We start from the raw sequence: 21,495 nt of genomic DNA, 5'->3' as shown, positions 1-21,495 counted from the left end.
TGGAAAAGTTATTATAGTTTAGAATAAATTTAAAATGCTAAAAGTTATTATATTTTGAGACGGGAGGGTAACTATTGTGCAAATCATATACTCCAATATTCCAAGCTGAATCAGAGGAAAGAGATTAGTTTGTCCACAATGTATGCGCCACAGAGGATCAAAGAACCCAATGTACTTAAAAGGTCACACAAGTCACAAAAGTAGTGGTTGTGTTCGTTGGAATTGAACCTTCAATTAGCTGTTCCTAAAACGCTACACCGTAATCAACTAAAGAGAATATTACTAAATAAAAGAAGCAAGGACGGATGTTTTTTTTTCTTTGCTGACTCCAGTGTTGTGATGGCTTTGCGTACGTTGCTAGCTAGCCAGGCGAGCGAACCACTTCATCTATATTTATGATAACTCAAGTGTTTGGGAAAACAGATCAGTTAACCATAATGAATATTTTTAATAAAATATATTTTTCACCCAAAATACATATCATATTGTTTATTTTCCAATTCCCATTTTCCAACATATGCAAAGTGCACCTATTTCCTCGCATTGTTAATATTTGTCGCTTTGAACAACAATATTGTAAACTCTAAACCTTAACTATAAATTACATCTAAACTTTAAAACTCTATGTATATGTATGAATTAGTTGATACTTCAATAAAATTATATATTTATTGATATTTTTATATTCTAATAACAAATTCTTGGTCAAAATTGTTTTTAAAACATATACTTGTCCAACACGATAAGTATTATCCATGTATTATGTATATTTATCTTTTACGATTTGTATAGCTATATTTTCCGTGGATCACATTGATCCCTAAATTTATGCATAGCACTTGATGATACTTTAGAAAGTATTCGATCCGCTTTGAATTATAGTTACCTAGTACTACATTAGACACAAAATAGAACTATGAATCCGGACAAATAGTCTGTTTAGATTCACAGTAATATAGTATGTATAATCCTACACTCGAATGCTATATTTTGGAATGGATGGAACAGTAGATAATTGCTTGTAGTTGAAGCCAGTGAGGAAAATGTTGCTCTATTTTTTAATCAAAACTAATAATATGCCTATACATTACAACAACAGTCCCATGCCCTTGAGATTTGGGATTGGTATGGGCCAGGTGTGATCTAACTTAAATCACGTGATTATTTTAGCAACCTCATTTTTTTTCTTTTCGGTGGAAAGAGCGCCCGCCTTTGTAAGCAGTGGAGAAAAAAATACACATGGGAATTGCTATAAACTGCCACGAAGTTGATACAATATTCATATGTCCCAACAGTCTTTAGGAGTGGTCCAAGATAAAATATTTAGCACTAATCCTATGAAATTTTGGTGTTCCCAACGGGTTTTCAGTTTTGGTGAATTTTTCACGCTTGAAAAAAAAAGAATTGCTACCCATCTGCTGATAGATTTTCTATTGCCAAATCTTACACCTTTTCGACCATTGGATATGTTTGAGATTCACGCCAGCCATTCGATTCGTGCTGAGATTGGTGCATGGCAAGAAAACAAAAACTCCTGCGTCGCATGCGCTTATCCCTACCAATGAGTTAACTCACTTTTATTGGTACATATATAACTTACATCTAAGTTATATTTGTAATTACATGTTAATTATAATGTGATCATATTATAATTGTAATATAATTATATTTGAAAGACTTTTAGGAGGATTTTTCTATCGAATGTTTGTTAGGCAGTAAAAAAAACCTTAAAAATGATTGAATCCTAGAAACTCTGACCTATACAAGTGGTAGGCCACAGGACACTCCCCTCCTATTTCTCCGTGGGCTCACTCTTGTCTTGCTCGCATGGAGGAGAGAGAAAAATTCCAAGAAACCAGCAAAAGGCAGGAGATAGGCGGAGCACCATCCAAGGAGAAGAAAGGGGAAGAAATGACGAGAACAACTCCAATCTCCTGATCGCCCAATCCAGGTAATTAGACGGATCATCTCATCATTCAGTTCATGTATTTCAGAAACTTTTATCATTTTTTTGGGTCAATGTTTGGGTTGGGGGATGCCCAAATCAGTGGGGGATTTTTTTCAAGCCATTCTTCAAATCCATAGGATTTCTTGGTAGAAGACGAATTAGAATAGAATTTTGCATGAAGGGCAAACACTTTTTTATGATGATTGGAATTCTTTTTAGTGCTGGGGATGGAGATTTTTGGAAAAAAAAAAACAATACCCATTTTGATAGGTGTGAAGCTGCTGAGATCATGACACATTATAATGTCTTGATACTTGACAGATTAGACCGAGATTTAGAGAGGCATATAAATTGATTGGAGAGATTTTATACATTATGTAAATATCTGCATGTGCCAACAGTGTGAATTGGTTCAGAACAAAGTAGAAAATTGGACACTCTAAACTGAAGTGTACTTATGTCTTGGAAGTGGGGTGGAAACTAGAATGTAAGTAGGCAACAATGTTTTTTTTTCCTCTCTCAATAATGGAATAGTTCTTAAGAAGAATTATTGTACAATTGTACTTGGTTGACCTCTTATTTGGGACAAAAAGCAGCATTTGCATAAGCATAATGAGTGGATGTTCATTTATATGTGTTGCTTGCCCACAAGTTAAAGACACAAAATTCCAATGAAAGAAAGATTGCTTCTCATAATTTTATATATTTTTTCAAAGATCTTAACATAGAACCTGAATACCTGATAAATTTGATACAATATTACAGATATTGGGAAAGCATACACTGAAACTGCCGAAGGTTAAAGGAAATGCCAGTGTTAAAGACCGTAGGCCGATTCTTTCGGCGATATCCTTCGATCTTCAGTTCACTTGTGTTTCTAGTCATATTGTACAAGTTCTTCTTTGGTTGGTTCACCTTCCTCCTGGAAACATCACCCATCTTCCTATTTGCTGGTTTTTTTCTTGGAATCATCCTAGCTTATGGTGAGCCAAACATTCCGGAAAATGACCACGTCTACAAAAAGATTGAGAAAGCTTACAATCGGAATGTCCGGGACAACAGTAAATCAGCTGGGGGTGTAACTCTTCCAAGTATTGCATCTAGTGAAGAGAGATTGGCCAAACACAACAACACGGAAAAGGTAACCAACGGAAGATCTCATATTGGAGCTTTTTCTTCTGAATCAGGATCAGGTGAATCGGATGGATCAGAAACTGATACCCATCCAATGCTCCACACATTCCACCATCTTAGGTCAGCTACAAGTTCATCGCGATCCTCTCAAGACGGGGACTCCAATGACAGCAGTATTGAAGATGGAAATGAAAACCAAGAGGGCAAGGATGACAATGAACATGAAGAGAAAAACGGTAAAGTCGTGGCATGGACCGCCGATGATCAAAAGAACATACTAAATATAGGGTGTTTGGAGATTGAGAGGAACCAGAGGTTAGAGAACTTGATTGCTCGACGCAGAGCAAGGAAATATATTGATAGGAACCTGATTGACTTTGGCAGCAGTGACTCCCTCCCAAAAATTGAGGAGCTCTCAAAGTTCAATGTTCAAATTCCAGCCATATTTGCTCCTAGGAAAAATCCATTTGATCTTCCCTACAATGAAGATAACTTCCCGGAATCCGCTCCATCTGCGCCATTGAATATGTTAAGTAAGTTCGATCTTCCATTTGACGAAGCAAATGAGAGTAGCTCCACTGGTGGAGCTAACTCAAACCATGTGGACTCTACTACTGTTTTTTCTCAATCACAAAAAGATACAATGTTTAGGAGGCACGAAAGCTTCACACCAGGAGCACCATTCCTTAGTGACTTTTGGCAAGATACGCAGCCTTCTCGGTTCAGACCATACTTTGTGACAGAAAAAATGGCTAATGAGGGAATCTCAGTTCCTAATCTTGAGGGAGAAGCAAGTGAAAAGAGTTCTGTTGAAGACTCAGATAGCACTTCTTCAGTTACTGATCAAGAAAACCATAAACTAGTAATGGAGGATAGCCCAAACCAAAATCTCGGACCTCAGATGAGTCAAATGGATGAACAACCTCATCATTCCCAAAATGCTAGAGAGGTTCCTCTTGCACTTGACATCGAGCCGCCTTTACTAATAAGTGATTCCTCAGATGATGACATATCACTTCCTGGTGGAAATATAAATGATCGTGAAGAAGCGCAAGAGAATGGAAATTTGAATTTGTCACAAAATGCGTCATTGGAAGACCCTAGTGTTATTGAATACCCTCATCAAATGGAGATGATAAGCAATGAATTTCACCAATTATCCCCACATTCAAATGATAATGACTCACTTTCATCATCAACAGAAGCAACTGAACCTCCTGAATTGAATAGCATTGAACTACCAGGTAATCTCAGAAACAAACTCACTTTCTTGATGCTATATAAGAACATATGCCTACAAAAACATACTAAATATTATGCGTTATGGTCTTCTTCTTTCTAGCTAACGAAGTGGAGTTTATTAACGAAATCCCGATTGCTGATCCCATTTATGATATAAGTCCATCAAGAAGCGAGAAGCCTGCATCTATTGGTTCAACTATTGATGCAGTTTTGTTGCAAGAAGGTAAGGCAAGATTGAAAGGAATTATCTAGTTCAATTGTGAGCATAACATTTCTTCCCTTTCCTAAGTAGATAACTATTGTTCAGGTAATACTCATACTTCTGATGTCGAAATGAGTATGGATGGAGAGGATTCAGTATCAAGAATTGAGGCGAGTGAGATACCCGCACCTAGTTTGGCTTCTGTGCAGGAAAGCAAACCCAGAGAAAAAGAAACCTCTGAAGTAAAGGAGCAAGATAATAGTGGCCATGATGGAGGCAATCAGGATTCTGTCAGTCATGCTAACTCAAAAGTACCTGTGATTAGTTCTAAGCCGAGCATTAGCGGTTTAAGTAATCGTAAGTTCTATGACTATGACCTTTACATTCACACATTAGCTATATTCTACCATATACTAATTGGCAAAACCATTCTATCATGGGTTCTTTAAATGCTGTTGCAAAAATATAACAAAACAAACTGTGGATAATAAATTTTGAACGGACCAATCAACTAGCAAATTGATTATTACTCCCTCCGGTCATAAATATTTGACATTTACAAGATCTGGTCAAACTTTTAGTATTCCAACCATCAATATTTTCTAAAATACTAAGTTTAAAAACAAAAGAAATGGTACATGTATATTTGCCTCAAAAAACATTATTATAATATCATAAACTTAATAGATTTTATAAACTTATTCTAATATAAAATTTATGGTTGGAATTTTAAAAGTTTGGTCAAACCTCGTCCTAAATGTCAAATAGTTATGACAGAGGGAGTAGTATTTTTGGTTAGTTTCAGCTTTTATCATACATAACTTGGTCTGGTGAATCAACATTTCTTTTCTGGTCATCTCTGTGAGTGACTGGCATATTACCTTAGACCATGACTGGAAATAGGTAATAGTTTTGTTATTCTATTGAGGGAAACTTGTTTTTGCCACTAGTTTATTTATGATGCAGTGGTTAAAAATGCTCATTTCATTTTTGCTTCTGAAAGTCAGTGTGACAAACTTCTTTTTCACCTCCATCAGTTCCAGCCAGTTCTGTTAAATATTCCAAAATAGTGAAATAATGTGGTTTTAAAGCAAATACAGTGCCACCCTAATTCTAGATGCACCTAATGATCAAATGCCACTGTCTGGTATTAAATCATGCCATCATGGCCATACAAAAATAAAAGTACAAAAAGTTTCAAAAGTCAGACTAAATGCAATGGATCATTTTTCTACGTTATAATGATCGAACGCATACGAATCCATCTGAACTGATTTATATGACCGCAGTAATTCAGCTCATAAACTTGGAATGCTAACTTGTATGTTATCTGAACATTTAAAGATAAATTCTTGACGCTAACTACCCATTAAGTTCCAAAACAACACACTAATGCTTCAATTCCCTTCTCCTGATTTTCCCTATCTTAATTACATTGGATGACCTCTTTCGGTCATTCCGGAAAAAAAATCCCTTCTCCTGATTGATTTGAGAATTTAACCTGCGCTATTTGCTTTGGTTTCTTCTCTTTTTCAGCAGTTAAGTCTGGCAGTAAAATGATATCATCCTCAAAAAAGGCAGTTTTTGGACTCTTCAAGAAATGACAGGGGACCCTGATTGTAAGCTTCTTGACTAAGCCCATTGGAGGCAAAGTGCACCCTGGCCACAAATTGTTGAGTAATGGGAGGCAAAGAGAGTTTTCAATACTCAAGGGACCAGAAGGATTGGATTATCTGTTTGATCTGTATAATCTGAGTGTACAGAAAAAAAACTGCAAAACTAGCATTGATGCTTAACTCATATGACAAATGGGATAATGGAAAGATACAAGAGTTTTGGTGGTTCCATATGTGTATACCTTCAAGGCCATCAAATTTTATCTGAAATTGTCAGGCACTTTAGGAACATGAACAGAAGTGAAAATGCCCTTCTAGCTGAGTGTTTCTAGTTTATGCAGTGCCTCTATTTTAAAAAGCTTGCCTGAGTGTGCCATTGTCAAGCTATTAGTACTTAATTTATTGGTCAGAAATTGGAATATATGTTTTTTTGACAGCTTAGTATGTAAACTATTTTCAGAATTGTCAAGTTTCTAAGAAAGGATTGTGTTACTTCAATTACAGTTTCAGTTTTGTACACACATATGTATATTGTATAGAGAAAAAACCCCATATTTATCACAACTTTGGGGATGGTAGCAACCAACACCACATTTGTTTTTCCTTTGGTACCTCTAGCCATCCCATTATCCCGAAGTTTAACACCCACTTTGGTGTTACTTGAAGGAGAGAAAACGTGTACTTCATCCGTCCCAAAATATGAGCATTTTTAGACTTCAGCACGGTTTTCAAGATACAAATATCTATAAAAGTAAGATAGTTTGTACCGTGTAATTCTAAAAAAAAATGTTGAATATTATGATAGTTTGTTTAATGATAAATCTAGTAATATCGATTTTATATAATTGATCTTTTTTTATATTTTTTTGCTATTAATAGTCAAAGTTAAAAATGTTTGACTTTACACTATGCTAAAATACTTATATTTTGGAACGGGAGGAGCACTTCCTAGTAGCCAGCCGTTGTAATACTTTTACCAAACAAATGCTTGAGGTACGGATGGATTTTTATGGTCAGTATGGTGCAAATTACACTAGCGTGGGCGCGCTGCACCGGTGGAGGTAGAATAGGGTGTTAGTGATTACTTGCTGATAGCATTAGCAAAAAGAAAAAAAATGCTGTTTATCTGATATAAGTGGCATGATTATGTTTTTGGTTGCAAGAAATAAAATGGCGTCGGGAACTGATGAAAGCTTAAGGCAAGAATTGTTATGGAAGGCACGTAGTATGTAGCGCTTAATATAGGTATGACTAAGATAAATTCAGAGGTACATTAAAGGTAGAGAAAGGACAGCATAAATAGAAGGTATTGTCATCAACTCATCATCCATCTGATAATTATACATAAATAAATGTAAATGCTATATAGAGAGGGAGAAAGTAGTGTATAAAATAGTCCATCTGATAATTGTACATCTACAAATAGGAGTGTAAAAAGTTAAGAACTACTACAATGCTATTCCTGTAATTAAGGTTTGTAACAAACCTCATTAAGTAACAAACATTACTATTCTGACAGCAAATGACATGGATCCTTCTGATCTTGTCCAAAATTGTTTTTACTTGCATCGCATTACACTTTCAAAAGTGCACTTGACTCTTTGACATGTAAATCTCTATCCTAGACTGAAGCAAACCAGGAAGAGTTACACACAACAATGTAAATATGACCAGAGTAACTTCAGTGTGTACTTCTCGAGCGACCTACAGAGCAAGTGACACTGATGACAGCAACACAAAAATGAATCACATAGCTAAGGTCAGCGGATTGGGGACCTGAGTGCAGGCACCATCAACGCGACGCGCGCACCGTTGCGGAGCCCTGAAGCCATTTGTATTCCCCTTTAATCTCTCTTTATTTTCGTGAACATTGCAGCTAGATTTCTGCTCTAAAAAACAAAAAAAATACTCATTTTTGTAAATAAAACAGAGAGGATACAATATAAACTTCTAAACTACTCTAAAATTTAGATGCAAAGAAACTCAATTTTGAGATGCCACATTACTTGCAAAAAAAAAAAACCTTGAGATGTAAACCTGAGTGAATGATGTGCATACCGGGGGCAGGCACCGCGGTCACGGTACCGCAGACTGCGCAGCAAATCGACGTTGCTCCGGCTGGATACATGAGCAGGTTACGGCACCCAGAGCAGACGAGCTGGCTTTGGGCCCCTGAAATTGCACAATCATGGCTCTTCAGAGTTCAGAGACTGACTGAATGTCGCATTTCAGCAGCTAACATTTTCATTTTCAGACAACACAGGCATCTTCCATGCATCATTTTCATTTCAGACAACGAAACTCAGCAGTAAAAAAACTTCCATTTTCTCAACAGGGAGTTCTCTCTAAACTTTCAGGACTTCTATGAGCAGAATAAACTGCAACCTCTGAACCAGGGACAGTAACATCTGATTCAAGAAAAAGCTGTCTATTGAAGTTCAGTTCATAAGATTTCTAGTCCAAAAGAATGCACCAGGGCGAATACTATGGCATGTACCAACATTTCTAGGTGACCAACCAACATCAGGGAAAAAAAACTTAAAAAGTAGCTGTGTTCTTGCAGTGCCAAGTTGGAATCCATACCATTGGGAGGTGTAAATGGCACAGGAGTTGGATATGGGGCAAGGGGAACCAGCATTGCTGTGCCAGCTGCCTGAACCGATGGCATCGCTTGTAGATGCTTCATAGATTCCAGCAACAGTCAGGCAACTGAAATCACCTTTCCTTTCCCTACAGGAAAGAAACCTACAGAAAGATTCAAGAGAAGCTGATGAGAAAGCAAGAAAGATTTCAGTTCTGAAGAAACCAGTGAAAGCTCCAATAGAAAAATGTTAGAACATCACTTCAGTTTGCAACAAGAAGTTTCAGGACTCTTTATGCAACAGAAAACTGGTTCAGCAATGCACATCAGTCGCAAAAAATTTTAGCTTCTTGGTTGAATCTCTCATCAAATCTGATGTTCAGGTCCTGTTTACATGTACAAAAAAATAAGAACCATCCCATAATTGAAAATTCATTGGTGGGTATGGCATCCAGGCAAACAGCTATTTGAGTACTTTTTTTGTGCTAAAATACCAACAAAACTCACATGAATTTTTATTAGTTTGGAGAGAATAGCTACTCATGTAGGAAAGACCCCTACCTGAGTAAAGCTGATGAAGTGACCAGCTCATAGATGTATAAATTCCATCAAGAACAGATCAACTTATTTAAGCTAGTAATAACGGGGTAGCATAATGCAGCTAATTAATCAGCCACTAACCTGCCTTACAACACCAAATAGAGTCAAGACACAATATAAGAAAATAATTTAGATAACCAATAAATATGTGCCACATTGGTGCCACAATTTGCTACTACCAGGAAGGAAGCTATAATTTTAATCTAGTCAAGTGTGGTCAAGGAAAATGCAGTGAAAAGAGTAGGTAAAATTCTCACCTAATGAGCTTAACACCTCCTGGTAAATAAGTGAGGTAGATAGGAGCGCAACAATCAGCTTCAACCAGTGAGCACATAGAGCAACTAAACCCCTCCCCACATCCACCTCCCTTGCCAACTACTTCATTTTCAAGGTTTTTAGTCAATCAACCTCAAGAAGGTGACGTAGAGCACCGCCATCTGTTCTGCTAGGAAGGGGACAGGAAGAGCTAGCAAGCACAGCTGCCAATTCATGGAGAGCTGAACCAACAGTTGGAAATAAAGTTCACTAACTTGTGAGCTCGTGGGGATCTGGGAAGCACAAATCAGGAGAAGGGATCATGTCATGTACGGCCGCACGTACAGGCGTAGGCGTGACATGCGCCGAGCGGCCGAGCGCGCGACGGCTACGTCCTGTGGCTGAAAAGGAAAGCAGAAATCTTGCTGCTAATTTTGGTGTCCCTAGAATTAAGGATAGCCTTCTCTATTTGGTTGGGCCAGTGGCCATATAATCCTGTAATAAGTCCCGTTGGAGGGGTAGCAAAAGATTATCATCCCTAATCCCTCTCCCTTAATCTCAAGCCACTAGCTGAGGGGCAAAACCTCGCAGTGAGGACTGGAGCGCGGCTACGAGTTACGTAGTCGCGGTCCGGCGTCGTTGGGTGCCGAGGCACTTGACAGATCAAGTGATTTCTTACATGCTACCACAATAACATCCTTCAGTATATCAAGCATAAACCAAACCATTACCTAGGGGTACTTTTCCGAGAAGCACCTTAGTTTAGATTTTAATAGAAAAGGAGTTTAGATTTTAATAGAAAAGTAGTAGTAGCAGTAGAGAAAATGGAGGAGGTAGGAATAGGGGCTCTTACCCAGGGAATGGCTGCTTGGTGGCATCGAGCTCCATGGGGTGCTAGCCATGGCAGTTGATCCTGAAACTCCATGCATGGGCTTCTTTAGCCATGGAGATTCACTCCTTGGAGCTGTGGGTTGGGGCAAAATAAAATAGAGAAAAATTTAATGCAAAATAAAATGTCTAAACATGTCCAATTAAAGTAGAAGAAAAATTGACTTGAAGAAGGCAGATGATATTGATCAGCCTATCAAAGGGTAGTAGTTCGCAGTTCACACACCTATATTTACATGTAGATTAGCATCCACTTTAATGAACAAGGATGTCAAAAAATGGTTTTCTCTTTGCAGATAATCCAAGATATCATTGTTACAGACAAATAAACAAATTAATAATGTACTCAGCTACTTAAGGTAAACTTTGTATCAAATTACTTCCTATGGTAATTACCAACCTCTTGAAGCCACCATGTTTTTTATCTTCTGCAAGTATAGCTCTATCAACTATTACACCAGTTCTTGAACTGCCAAATAAGATAAAAGGTGAAAAGAATCAGATTGAGTGAGCTCAAGCTACTATCGTTCTATATTGCGGAATAATAATGGTAAATTGGAAATGGTTTATGGTTTATTCTTTTAAAAGTAACTCTCCCTTTACTATTGTCCATAATAGATTCCCCAAAGTACATGTTTTCCCTATACTATCCTATGACTGATAAGAAATGATAATTCATTTTTTTCTTCCTAAACACTTTCTCTCACCTGTTGTAACATAGAGAAACAATATCAGCTAACATGTTTTTTTCCTGTGGCAACAAATACGCCCGTGAAAAATAATGCAAACCTTGAGGAAGCGACGGCGATGAAGAATTGAAGATTTCCTTAGGCGGGCTGCTAGTATCTCCTCCCCCAAGAGCATGCGACTACGGTGACATGAGCTTGCTCTATTGCTGCCAGGGCTGGAGGGAAGAGAAAAATAGTCACCGAGGAGAAGTGGTTGGCTGGACGCGTTTCTCGTTAACCTATGCACATCAGCAAAGTAAAGAACAAAGAAAAGGGGAAAAAATCAAGGAAGGCAGAGGATTGAGAAGCCGAGAAAGAGCCAAAAACTCACCGGAGTGATTCCAATCTTGTAGCTGCGTGAGGGAGAGGATGAGGAGGGACGCAGCACCAGACCCTCACTGGGGCGACCCGGCTCTAGGACAGTGTGATGACAGGCTTGCCTTGTGAGTGAGCCATCCAGATCGACCGTAGCGCCAGTTGACCGACCATGTTGCCGCCGAGCTCGTCGGCAGATCAGCCTGGCGATGTACGGTTCACCTCTTCTCGCCGCAGCCACCGCCTTCATTGATGCCGGCTTCGTCACCACCGTCGTTTCTTTGATGGCAGCGGCAACGGAGGGCGGATCTGTACGCCTGCGGCCACATGGAGCCCAGATCCGGACGCCGGCGGCCGGAGGCGGCTGTTGGTAGCGGCGGCCTGAGGCGGAGGCGGAAGCGGCGGCGCTCAGCGACGGCGGTGGCCAAGGCGGAGATGGCTGCTCGCCTCACCGAAGGGAGGAGGGGACTGGCAACGGCGGCTAGGGTTGGCGGAGGCGGAGGCGGAGGCGGTCGGCAATGGGGACGGCGGGAGGCGGAGGTGGCAGCGCGATGGGGGACGGCGATGGCGCTCAGCGGCGGCGGCGGTGGCGGCGCGAGGGGGAGGCGGAGGCGGCAGCGGCGGCGGTTGGCAACCGGGACGGCGCAAGGGGGAGGCGGAGGCGGCGGCTAGGGTTTGGGGGTGGGTTGCGCGGGGTTTTTTCGAAAAAACCCCTCGGCTTCTACATTTTAGAGCGCGGTTCCTTTTTGTTCTTCGCGTGAAATACCTGGATTTCCTACGGAACTAAATGCAAAATATCATCTCAGGAGCACTGTTGTTGAGGGACCTAGATAGAATTAAATATAAACCGAAGGGCTTTTCTGCAAAAGTTGCAAGGACGACGCGGCCGCACGAGAGCTCGCGAAATCCAGCCATTCTCCAGCGCCTGCCCACGTGTCGCGACGCGGCAGGGGCCACGCTAGCGCAAAACGCTGAGGGCGCTGTATTCTCGGGTTAGTTTGAAGACTTTATTAGATTAGATTAGATTTAGATTTAGATTCTACTATCTTTACGCATTATTTAAATTTTTGCTGCTATCAGCAATAGCCAACACACATAAAATCTTTATTTTCACACGGGAATTTGGTGTTTGCAGAGTTTTTTTAATTAAATCACTTCTAAGAAAAATAAGATGCATCAGTAATTAATCAGTATGTTCTAAATAACTAGGTGATACCCCGCGCCTTCCTGCGGGACTTTTAGCAAGAACCACTTATATGAATACTGCTTGAAAAGAGTTGGACAAATGGAGATGTGCAAAAAGTGACAGGAATTAATTTCAGAGATTTCTTGTAATCACATAAAACTGCTATGTGTAAGTTGTTTCTAAGGCAGAAAGAGTTTGTTATTCGTACTTGATAGAACTACCTAGTTTTTAGTTCAGCCACTTTTCTAATTTCTTAGAGACAATCTCATATACTTTCTGCCTATGCATGTAAATCTTAATTGAGACATATATGCATATAGTCAACATTAATATTCTAAGTCATATAAGAAACAACAGAATCAGGAAATGATATCTGACTGCAATATCTTGTCTCCTAATTTCATAAGTTTAAATGAAGCAAGACAACATATGTAGCCTGCAAAAGGAGTTACAAAAATAAATATAGGTTGAAGTATGCGCATTGTTATCGTGAAGAAACCACGAGGAAATAGTTCACCTATTGTGTTATCATGGATGATCAAGCAAAGGACAAATCCTAATAATTGCAGAAAGACTACATTTGAAACTAATAATTTCACTACAAACAGAAGGTTTGTGAACATTCCTTGAGGAACTAATCAGAGTAATTAACCCATTACCAAAAGAGAAAATACATCAAATAAACAAATTGTAGAATCTAATAATGTCCTCATACCAATTAAAATCTCAGGTTTAAAAACTGTGGAAGCCTCGAACATAGAAAGAGCTATAGCAAAACATCAGTAGTGATAATATAACTAAAAATATTCCCTGAAATAAGTTAAGAGCTTTTACCTTTTCCTTTCTGAATCAAATTGGATACAAAAGCGTATGATCATCTTCTTTGTCACGTTATTCGTATGGTATTTAAAAATGAGAAGCATAGAAACAAATTAAGAGTAGAAGAAAAAACAAATTAAGAGTAGAAGAAAAACCTCAAATCAACGTGAGAATTAAAGATACCTTGAAAAATCTCCTGTAAGGGACTGGTACTGGACTACCGGGATTGGAATGCCATGAAGCCACTGCTGCCTGCAGTCTTCAGCTCCTCGGCTTGTCATCTCCTATTGGGATTGGAGTGTAGGATGGCTGGTGGGTGAAGGCAAAGATCTGGCCACACATGCGGGCAGACAGCCACCGTAGTAAAAATAGGTTGATAGTAATGCATGTTCATGGGTATCCTATCTTAGTATAAAGTTATCTCCCACCAACTCTTTAAGCTTAACATATAAAGATGCCACATCATCCACTAACAATCATCACATTTAAACATCATGCAAACATGCTATATCTTTATAGTTTTTATAATTTAAGAGCTTTTCAAATACAAACATGTTAAATTAGCATCCAATATAATTCACATAATGTTTCAATGTATATCTTTATTATGTTTCAGGATATCCTATATAGTTCATCCTCACTTAGTTAGTGCTTAAATGATTAATCAATGGTCCAAATTATCTTTCTCCTTTTTTCCTCTAATTAAGTCATATTACATCAATTGTTTTTAGCCTTTAGATGATTAATCTACGGTATAAACTATCTCCCTACTTTTCTTCTTCCATAAAGTCATATCACCTTACTTTTTACGTTTGAATCACCATTCTACATACTATTTAAATTTAAATTATCATAAACCATATTAATTTACTTAATCTGATGTTATCTAGCTATTTTACACGTTATTTTTTTAATTGTTATCATACTAAATTCCCGCAACAATGCGCGGGGTTTCACCTAGTTAATTAGAATGTGAAGTGTCAAAGCCAACTTACCTCAGTCTTCTACTCTTTTTTACTGAATTGTCCCATCTAACATAGAAAATTCAGCTGCAATCTCAAACAGAAAGAAGTAAGACACCATAAAATATTAGATTGGCATGTTTGTACGGAGAGCTCATAGAGTAAGCCCCTCGTCTCGACAGGTAATCGAGAACAGTGATGCGGCAGCAGATGATGTTCCATGGCAAAGCGATATGAAGGTGCAACCTGTTAAGTATAGGGCTTGGTGCTTTGACAAGGAGGAGTGGAAGTGAGAATGTGAGATGAGAGGAAAGGAGATTAAATGTGAATAAAAGTGGTAGTAAATAGCTTGGCACAACTTAATTTCATGCCCGTACAGATTCTTGTAATGGAGAAGGCAGTCGACCGGTTTCAGGCAATGACTCCTGACGTCAGGTCGACCTCCCTAGTGCTGATTGGATCTAAGGATTTTTGTTAATCCTCGTGAGCTCGTCAGCTACTTGATCGGCTAATCTTGCGTCCTCTCGGATCTTGCCCGCTTTTGACCGAAAGTGAGCCATGCGTTAGAACGATCGGATGGCTGAGGACGTGTACATGGAAGAGATTGAATGGCTGATATAATGTTGATGAGGTGGCGAATTGAGGAGGCAGCTTTGGGTTTATAGAAAGAAAGGATTAACACATGATACTATTAATATTTTTTTAGAAGAAATATAAATGCTAAAAGGATGTCGTACTATTAATTCTACCATTTGAGATTTATTATTAGTGAGGTTGTAATCGGACTACGTGACAAACAGAAAATAGGAACGAGCGAGTAGTACACGTCAGGCCTGTTAGTCTCTCAGAAAAACAAAAGGAAAAAAAAAGAATAAATAACTTTAGTTCTTCCACTTTCCCCTCTCTCTCTCAAAAAAAAAAGAAAAAGAACTTTAGATTCTTCCACTGAGAAGTGGGTCCCACACACTTAAACCTCCCTTCTCTTGTCTCCTTCTCCTTCCCTTTTCCCCCACCACCATGTTGACTCCTACCACCGCCGCCGCCGCCGCCGTCGCCGTCTCCGGCGAGCTATCGATCTCTGCAACACAGTCCAGACTCCTCCCCCCAGCCTCCCGCGTCCACCTGCCCCACCTCCTCCCCGCCCCGCCTGCGCTGTCCTCCTCCAGGAGCCACCCCTCTGTCCCCACCCCGACCGGCGGCGGCGGCGCAGGAGAGGCTGCTGACCTTGATCCGTCCGATGAGCACCTCGCCACCATGTCCCCGCGCGAGCAGACGGCGCTGCTGTCGCGGCAGCGGCACTGGCGCCGCGCCCGCGACCTGCTCGACCGCATGCGCGCGCTCCCGGGGTACGCGCCCAGCGCCATCCACTACGGCGTCGTCCTCCGCCACCTCGCCCGCGCGCGCCGGTGGGGCGAGCTCCGCCGCGTGTGGGCGCGGATGGCGCGCGAGGGCGCGCCCCCGCCCACCAACCAGGCCTACGCCGCCCTCGCCGACGCGCTCGCCAATGCCGGCCATGCGCGGGACTCCCTCCTGCTGCTCCGCCACATGCGCGCCCGAGGTGTGGCTCCCGACGAGGTTTCCATGAGCACCTTCGTCCGCATCCTCAAGGACGTCGGCCGCTACTCCGACGCGGCCACTCTTTTCGATAACTGGTGCAACGGCAGGTTCGAGGTTGGGTTCATTGATCTTGACTACAGCGCGCTCGATTCAGGTGGACCGATGCAGTTCTTGCTTGAGGAGATGTGCCATGGCAATGTCGACGATGCTGGTGCATCTGGCATTCAGGGAGTTGCTAGAATTCCGAAGCTTGCTGTCACATATAACACGATGATTGATCTTTACGGGAAGGCCGGGAAGCTCAAGGATGCGATGGACATGTTTATGGGTATGCCAGATTATGGGGTTGCGGCGGATACATGTACCTTCAATACATTGATCAACATATTCGGGTCGTGTGGTAATGTGAAGGAGGCAGAGGCACTGTTTGCTAGCATGATAGTTAGGGGAACTAATCCAGATGTTAAGACGTTTAATGTGATGATGACATTGTTTGCATCCAAGGGTGATGTTGAGGGAGTTTTGAAGCACTACTATCATATTGGGAAAATGGGTTTATCTGCGGATACTGTGAGCTATGGGATTGTTCTCCGGGTGTTATGTGAGAGAAAGATGGTACATGAAGCAGAAGATGTGATTGTGGGGATTATGAGGTCTGGGACTTGTGTTCCTGAACAGTCTCTGCCTGTTGTCATGAAGATGTATATTGATCAGGGGTTGCTTGATAAAGCAAATGCATTCTTCGATAGACATTGCAGAGGTGATGAGGTCTCTTCCAAGACATTTGCTGCCATCATGGATGCTTTTGCAGAGAGGGGTTTATGGGAGGAAGCCGAACATGTTTTCTACTCTCATAGAGGAGTTAGGAGAAGAGGCATAGTTGAATACAATGTGATGGTCAAGGCTTATGGTGCAGCAAAACGGTATGATAGAGTCTCTCCTCTACTTGAGCACATGAATGAGTCTGGTATTTCACCAGATGAGTGCACCTTTAACTCTTTAATTCAGATGTTTGCTACGGGTGGATATCCACAGAGGGCTAAGAAGCTGTTAGGTAAAATGAAATATGCAGGGTTTAAACCAAAGTGCGAGACATATGCTGCTGCTATTACAACTCTCTCCCGCAACTATTTGGTATCTGAAGCCATATATCTGTACAATGAAATGAAGGCCTCAGGTGTTGAGCCAAATGTGGTTGTTTATGGCGTGCTGATTGATACATTTGCAGAGACAGGGCAACTAGAGGAGGCATTGCATTATAACAACTTGATGGAAGAATCTGGAATTGCTCCTAACCAAATTGTTTTAACTTCTCTTATCAAGGCCTACAGTAAAGCCAATTGCTGGAAGGAAGCGCAAGATTTGTATTCAAGGATGAAGAACATGGATGGTGGCCCTGATATTGTTGCCTCTAATTCCATGCTAAACCTTTATGCAAATCTTGGGATGGTCACTAAGGTTAAGGAAATATTTGACTGTTTGAGGAGAAATAATCAGGCCGATGATGTTTCATATACTAGCATGATATCCCTGTACAAGAACATGGGCTTGCTTAATGAGTCAGTTAGGGTTGCTCATGACTTGCAGAATTCAGGCTTACTATCCGACTGTGCTTCATACAATGCTGTTATGGCATGTTTTGTGGCCAAGGGCAAGCTAAGAGAATGTGCAGAATTGGTGCAACAAATGCAGGAAGGCAACATTTTGCCAGATGCCTCAACGTTTGGAATGATATTTTCTATAATGAAGAAAATCCAGATTGCACCTGAGGAAGTTTCACAGTTACAATCAGCATATAATGACAACAGGAGCTCTTCTAGTCAAGCTGTAATCGCTTTCTTGTTTTTGATAGCTGGCATGCATGCTGCAGCATTAAATATTTGCGAGAAATATATGAAGCCTGTGTTGACAATAGATCAGTGTGCATGCAATGTTGCCTTCAAAGTTTATGCGTCCTGTGGGGAGGTGGATAAAGCTTTCAGTTTATTCATGCAGATGCATGAGTTGGGGCTGAAACCGGACACAGCTACTTACATCCATTTGACAACTTGCTATGGGGAATATGGAATGCCGGGAGGTCTTAGAAGTGCAAATGGCTTTCTCAGACACCAAAACAATGATATTACCCTACATAAAACTGTGGTTTCCTGCAGGGAAAATGAAAGCAATATTCTTGCTTATCAGTCAGTTAAGAAATGAGATGCTGATACAGTTCACTCAATCACCTGATATGCTCACAAGGTGAAGTTGTCTTTGTTTTGGGCTCTGAAACTGGATGATACTGATTGGAGACAATCAATTGAAGATATATAATGCAAGATGGATACAAAATACTGTGTAAGTGTCTCTATATTTTGATAAACCAGATATTTCAGTCTTTAATGTCTTCTGTTATTAATACTTTGTTTTCTTTAAGTGCAGTTCACTTATTTCCTCATTGATCTCGATTGACAGCATATAGGCAAAATTACTTTATAAGATCCATAAAACTATGGATTATTTTTTTCCCTTTTGCAAATAGTATCGTTGCAACAGCTTTATGGCTTTGACCAGTTTTCAACCAATTTCTTTATGGCTTTTACCAGTTTTCAATAATAGTCATATAACCATAATTATCTGTTGCTGTTGTTTGGCTGTCCGCCTCTAGTTTTAGCTTTTCTAAATAGTGTTTTCGATCAAATACATGTGAGAGCTATGGAAGATGCAGAAAACTTCATTGCTTTGTATGTTAAATGAGGCCATTTCCTTTAGATCTTTCTACAACTGAGACTTGCATGCAATTTCCTGCAGATATTGATGGAATGGGACTGTTAACTTATCCTTCATCCTTGTCAACAATGCTGACAGAAATTCGTTCCAGTATTCCACTGCCCTCCTATCATCCGATGAACATTTCTGATAACTTGTTATCTGTGCTGCAAAGGAATTCAGAATGCCCATGGCTCCATGCGAAATGCAAAGTGTTGACAGCTGCCTCATGGAAACTGCAAGTGATCCAAGGTGATTTTCTGCCAGAAGTTGTTGTCAGTTGGTCTCTGCCTTTCTGGAGTTGGATAAGGTCTTAGTAAAATATCAGCAGCAAAAGTATCTCTGCCCTTGACACTGGAGTACTCCTTTGTTCATTATTTGTGCCTTTCTGACAGAACATATATGATAGCACTAGTTCATCTTATCGAAAGGCGACAAAACATCCTGGAGAGCACGACTTTGGTGGCGCAGACATTCTGGAGTGCAATGCTCAACTACTTGAGGTATCTTGATCCCCTCAGCGAACAACAGAGACTAGATACGTCTTATCCAAAATGAGGAAATTGAATTTCAGATATTGCTCGACTGAGCTCGCAGGCTATCACTCCTTATCCCTGACAACGTTACAGAATATATGTACCGTCATTGACCCAAGCTAGGAAACCTTCAGCACTGTGATATGATGGTTTGGTGCCATTAGACATGCTATTACCTTTGTCTGGTCAGCCGTGGTTGGAATATAATGGACCATCATACTGTCAGCTTGCTGGTGAAATCTACTATAAAATCATTTGGTACGTAGTATGGTTTTATCTTGAACATCAAATCTTTCACTTATGTTGGCAAGTCATGTTTCCATGGTCTGCTTCTCACTAAGGCCAAGTGATGCTTCTTTATCCAACTTGGCATAAGCTGCAATAATACTGGATCGTCAGATAGTCTTGTCAGTTAATTATACCTTTACAAGAAAGAATGAAATCTGTTGGCTTGCGTGCTTCTTTTCTACGCTATGGATGCGAGTCGTAAGAGACTGACAAGTAAGACTTCACTCCAGATCAGAAAGTCTGGCAGAAGTGATATTACAATCAGCAGCCGGTGTTGATATTATAGAATAGTTGACAAGTTTACTGATTCAGTGAAGATATATAGTTGGTGGTTTACAAACGTTGTTACACATGATTAATTGTAAATCATAGCTATAATTTTTGCGGTGCTTATAGCTTTCACAAGAAGAGCTGCATAACAAAATTTCAGTTCCCATCTGGAAACTGGAATACATGAATTTGAACAAGGATCAACATCCTGGACCTGGAGCATACAAAGGGCGTAACGAGGAACATAAATGCTGCCAGTAATTCATGAGATGAGGTATCTCTCTCCAGAAGGTAGTGATTTTGTTTTGTTTTATTCAAGATACTACATCCGCCCTAAAATATAAAAACCTAGGACCAAATAGGATATTTCAGAGTACTATAAATCTGGACAAACAAGCAGATATGTAGTACTAGGAAATGTTCTATTTGGAGATATCTTCTTAGAGAAGAGATGTAAAGAATAATTATTTGCTCTCACATTTTTTTGTGTGGATACAGATACAAATATATTTTCTTTTTTTTTGATACAGATACTAATGTACCCTGGATATAAAAATGAAAACAAATAGTATATATGGTCATGAATATTTTTTGGAACATTAAACTTTTTAAACTGTGCCGCCAAATCAACAGAGATAAATAAATTATTTTATGCAAAAGAAAAATGTCAACATTTTCAGCAACTATTGTCACATATATGCACCTGCAAGCTAATACTACTGTCTCGTTTCAAAAATAAAAGAAGATGAGTGGTGAGAAGAAAAACAAAATACCCGCAACGCGCACATGTCTTCACGAATATTAGGGAAGAAACCTAATATCAAATAAATAGAATAGGTTAGGCTTTGAACCCAGGCCGGCTAACCCACCATCTTGTGGAGTTAGCCGAAAAACCCCTAGGCGTCTCTCGTCTTAGAAAGAATATGTACTGATTATTTGCGCTCTATAAGCATAATGACGCTCTATAAGCATAATGAAAAGTAAACTTGTTAAATAGCGTCGGTAGTAGATCAGGTAACAAATTCAGGCCAAAGTTTTGTAATAGGGTAGTAAATTAGCTTTTGAATTTGTTGAAAGTATATCGAGTGAGCGGTGCTGACGAGTTTGTCGTGTGAGCGAGCTCGGCTGGGAGCGGCGGATGGTGGTGGTAGGCAGGCACGGTAGCGCTAGGAAGCGCACCCGAAGACGATAGGGCTACGGGAGTTCGGAGCGGTGAGCAGGCAGTGGCGCGTGAGCGGTGGCAGTGGAAGACCGATGGGGGCTGTGGAAGGCCGGCGTGGACGACGCCGTGGTGCGAGCATGACATGGCTGGTGCGCAGCGGTGGTGAGGTTGCCATGGTAGGAGGATGGAGGCGACGGCGATGTGACTACGCGGCTCGTTACGGAGAACACGAGCAACCTGGTCAAGGTGGCGACGGCAGTAGCGCCATGAGGGAGTGTTGAAGCCTGCGGCGAGCCTTTTTCCAGTCGTTTGTCCTTTTGCGGCGATGGCTTACTGCCGGAAGATGGCCATGCTGGATGGGCTAGTGCAGGGGAGAGGGGATTCATTATTCTCTTTCACCCTCTCCTCTCCAACGCAACCACGTGGATTGAGTTGAAGTGTGCCGGAGGTTGTGACTC

The 21,495-nt window shown here is 40.6% G+C and overlaps 3 protein-coding genes across 5 annotated transcripts; 2 read left to right on the top strand and 1 right to left on the bottom strand.

The window, feature by feature from the left end:
- The first annotated feature begins 1,812 nt into the window (after window positions 1–1,812).
- LOC127779427 (uncharacterized) lies at window positions 1,813–6,933 on the top strand. 2 transcript variants are annotated; one of them, XM_052306200.1, is made up of 5 exons: window positions 1,813–1,951; window positions 2,714–4,326; window positions 4,425–4,547; window positions 4,632–4,883; window positions 6,066–6,933. In XM_052306200.1, exons 2-5 carry the CDS (start codon window positions 2,757–2,759, stop codon window positions 6,128–6,130), a joined length of 2,010 nt encoding a protein of 669 aa, XP_052162160.1. In that variant the 5' UTR covers window positions 1,813–1,951; window positions 2,714–2,756; the 3' UTR covers window positions 6,131–6,933. The 2 variants fall into 2 exon arrangements, with proteins under 2 accessions (XP_052162160.1, XP_052162159.1); XM_052306199.1 differs by having other exon boundaries at window positions 6,063–6,932.
- A 645-nt stretch (window positions 6,934–7,578) lies between these two features.
- On the bottom strand, window positions 7,579–12,199 carry LOC127779428 (protein LOL1-like). Its single transcript, XM_052306201.1, has 8 exons — window positions 11,526–12,199; window positions 11,256–11,433; window positions 10,867–10,935; window positions 10,432–10,542; window positions 8,726–8,887; window positions 8,201–8,314; window positions 7,919–8,031; window positions 7,579–7,846 (listed from the first exon to the last, which is right to left on the bottom strand). The coding sequence occupies exons 5-8, from the start codon at window positions 8,826–8,828 to the stop codon at window positions 7,724–7,726; spliced, it is 453 nt and encodes a 150-aa protein (XP_052162161.1). The 5' UTR covers window positions 8,829–8,887; window positions 10,432–10,542; window positions 10,867–10,935; window positions 11,256–11,433; window positions 11,526–12,199; the 3' UTR covers window positions 7,579–7,723.
- A 3,270-nt stretch (window positions 12,200–15,469) lies between these two features.
- On the top strand, window positions 15,470–20,621 carry LOC127780878 (pentatricopeptide repeat-containing protein At1g73710). 2 transcript variants are annotated; one of them, XM_052307861.1, is made up of 3 exons: window positions 15,470–18,370; window positions 18,824–19,033; window positions 19,177–20,621. In XM_052307861.1, the coding sequence occupies exon 1, from the start codon at window positions 15,494–15,496 to the stop codon at window positions 18,230–18,232; it is 2,739 nt and encodes a 912-aa protein (XP_052163821.1). In that variant the 5' UTR covers window positions 15,470–15,493; the 3' UTR covers window positions 18,233–18,370; window positions 18,824–19,033; window positions 19,177–20,621. The 2 variants fall into 2 exon arrangements, with proteins under 2 accessions (XP_052163821.1, XP_052163820.1); XM_052307860.1 differs by having other exon boundaries at window positions 18,824–20,619.
- Window positions 20,622–21,495: the final 874 nt, after the last annotated feature.

This window comes from Oryza glaberrima, chromosome 7 (genome assembly GCF_000147395.1).
Source record: "Oryza glaberrima chromosome 7, OglaRS2, whole genome shotgun sequence".
Classification (NCBI taxonomy): Eukaryota; Viridiplantae; Streptophyta; class Magnoliopsida; order Poales; family Poaceae; genus Oryza; species Oryza glaberrima.
This window is presented reverse-complemented; position numbering and strand designations above follow the sequence as displayed.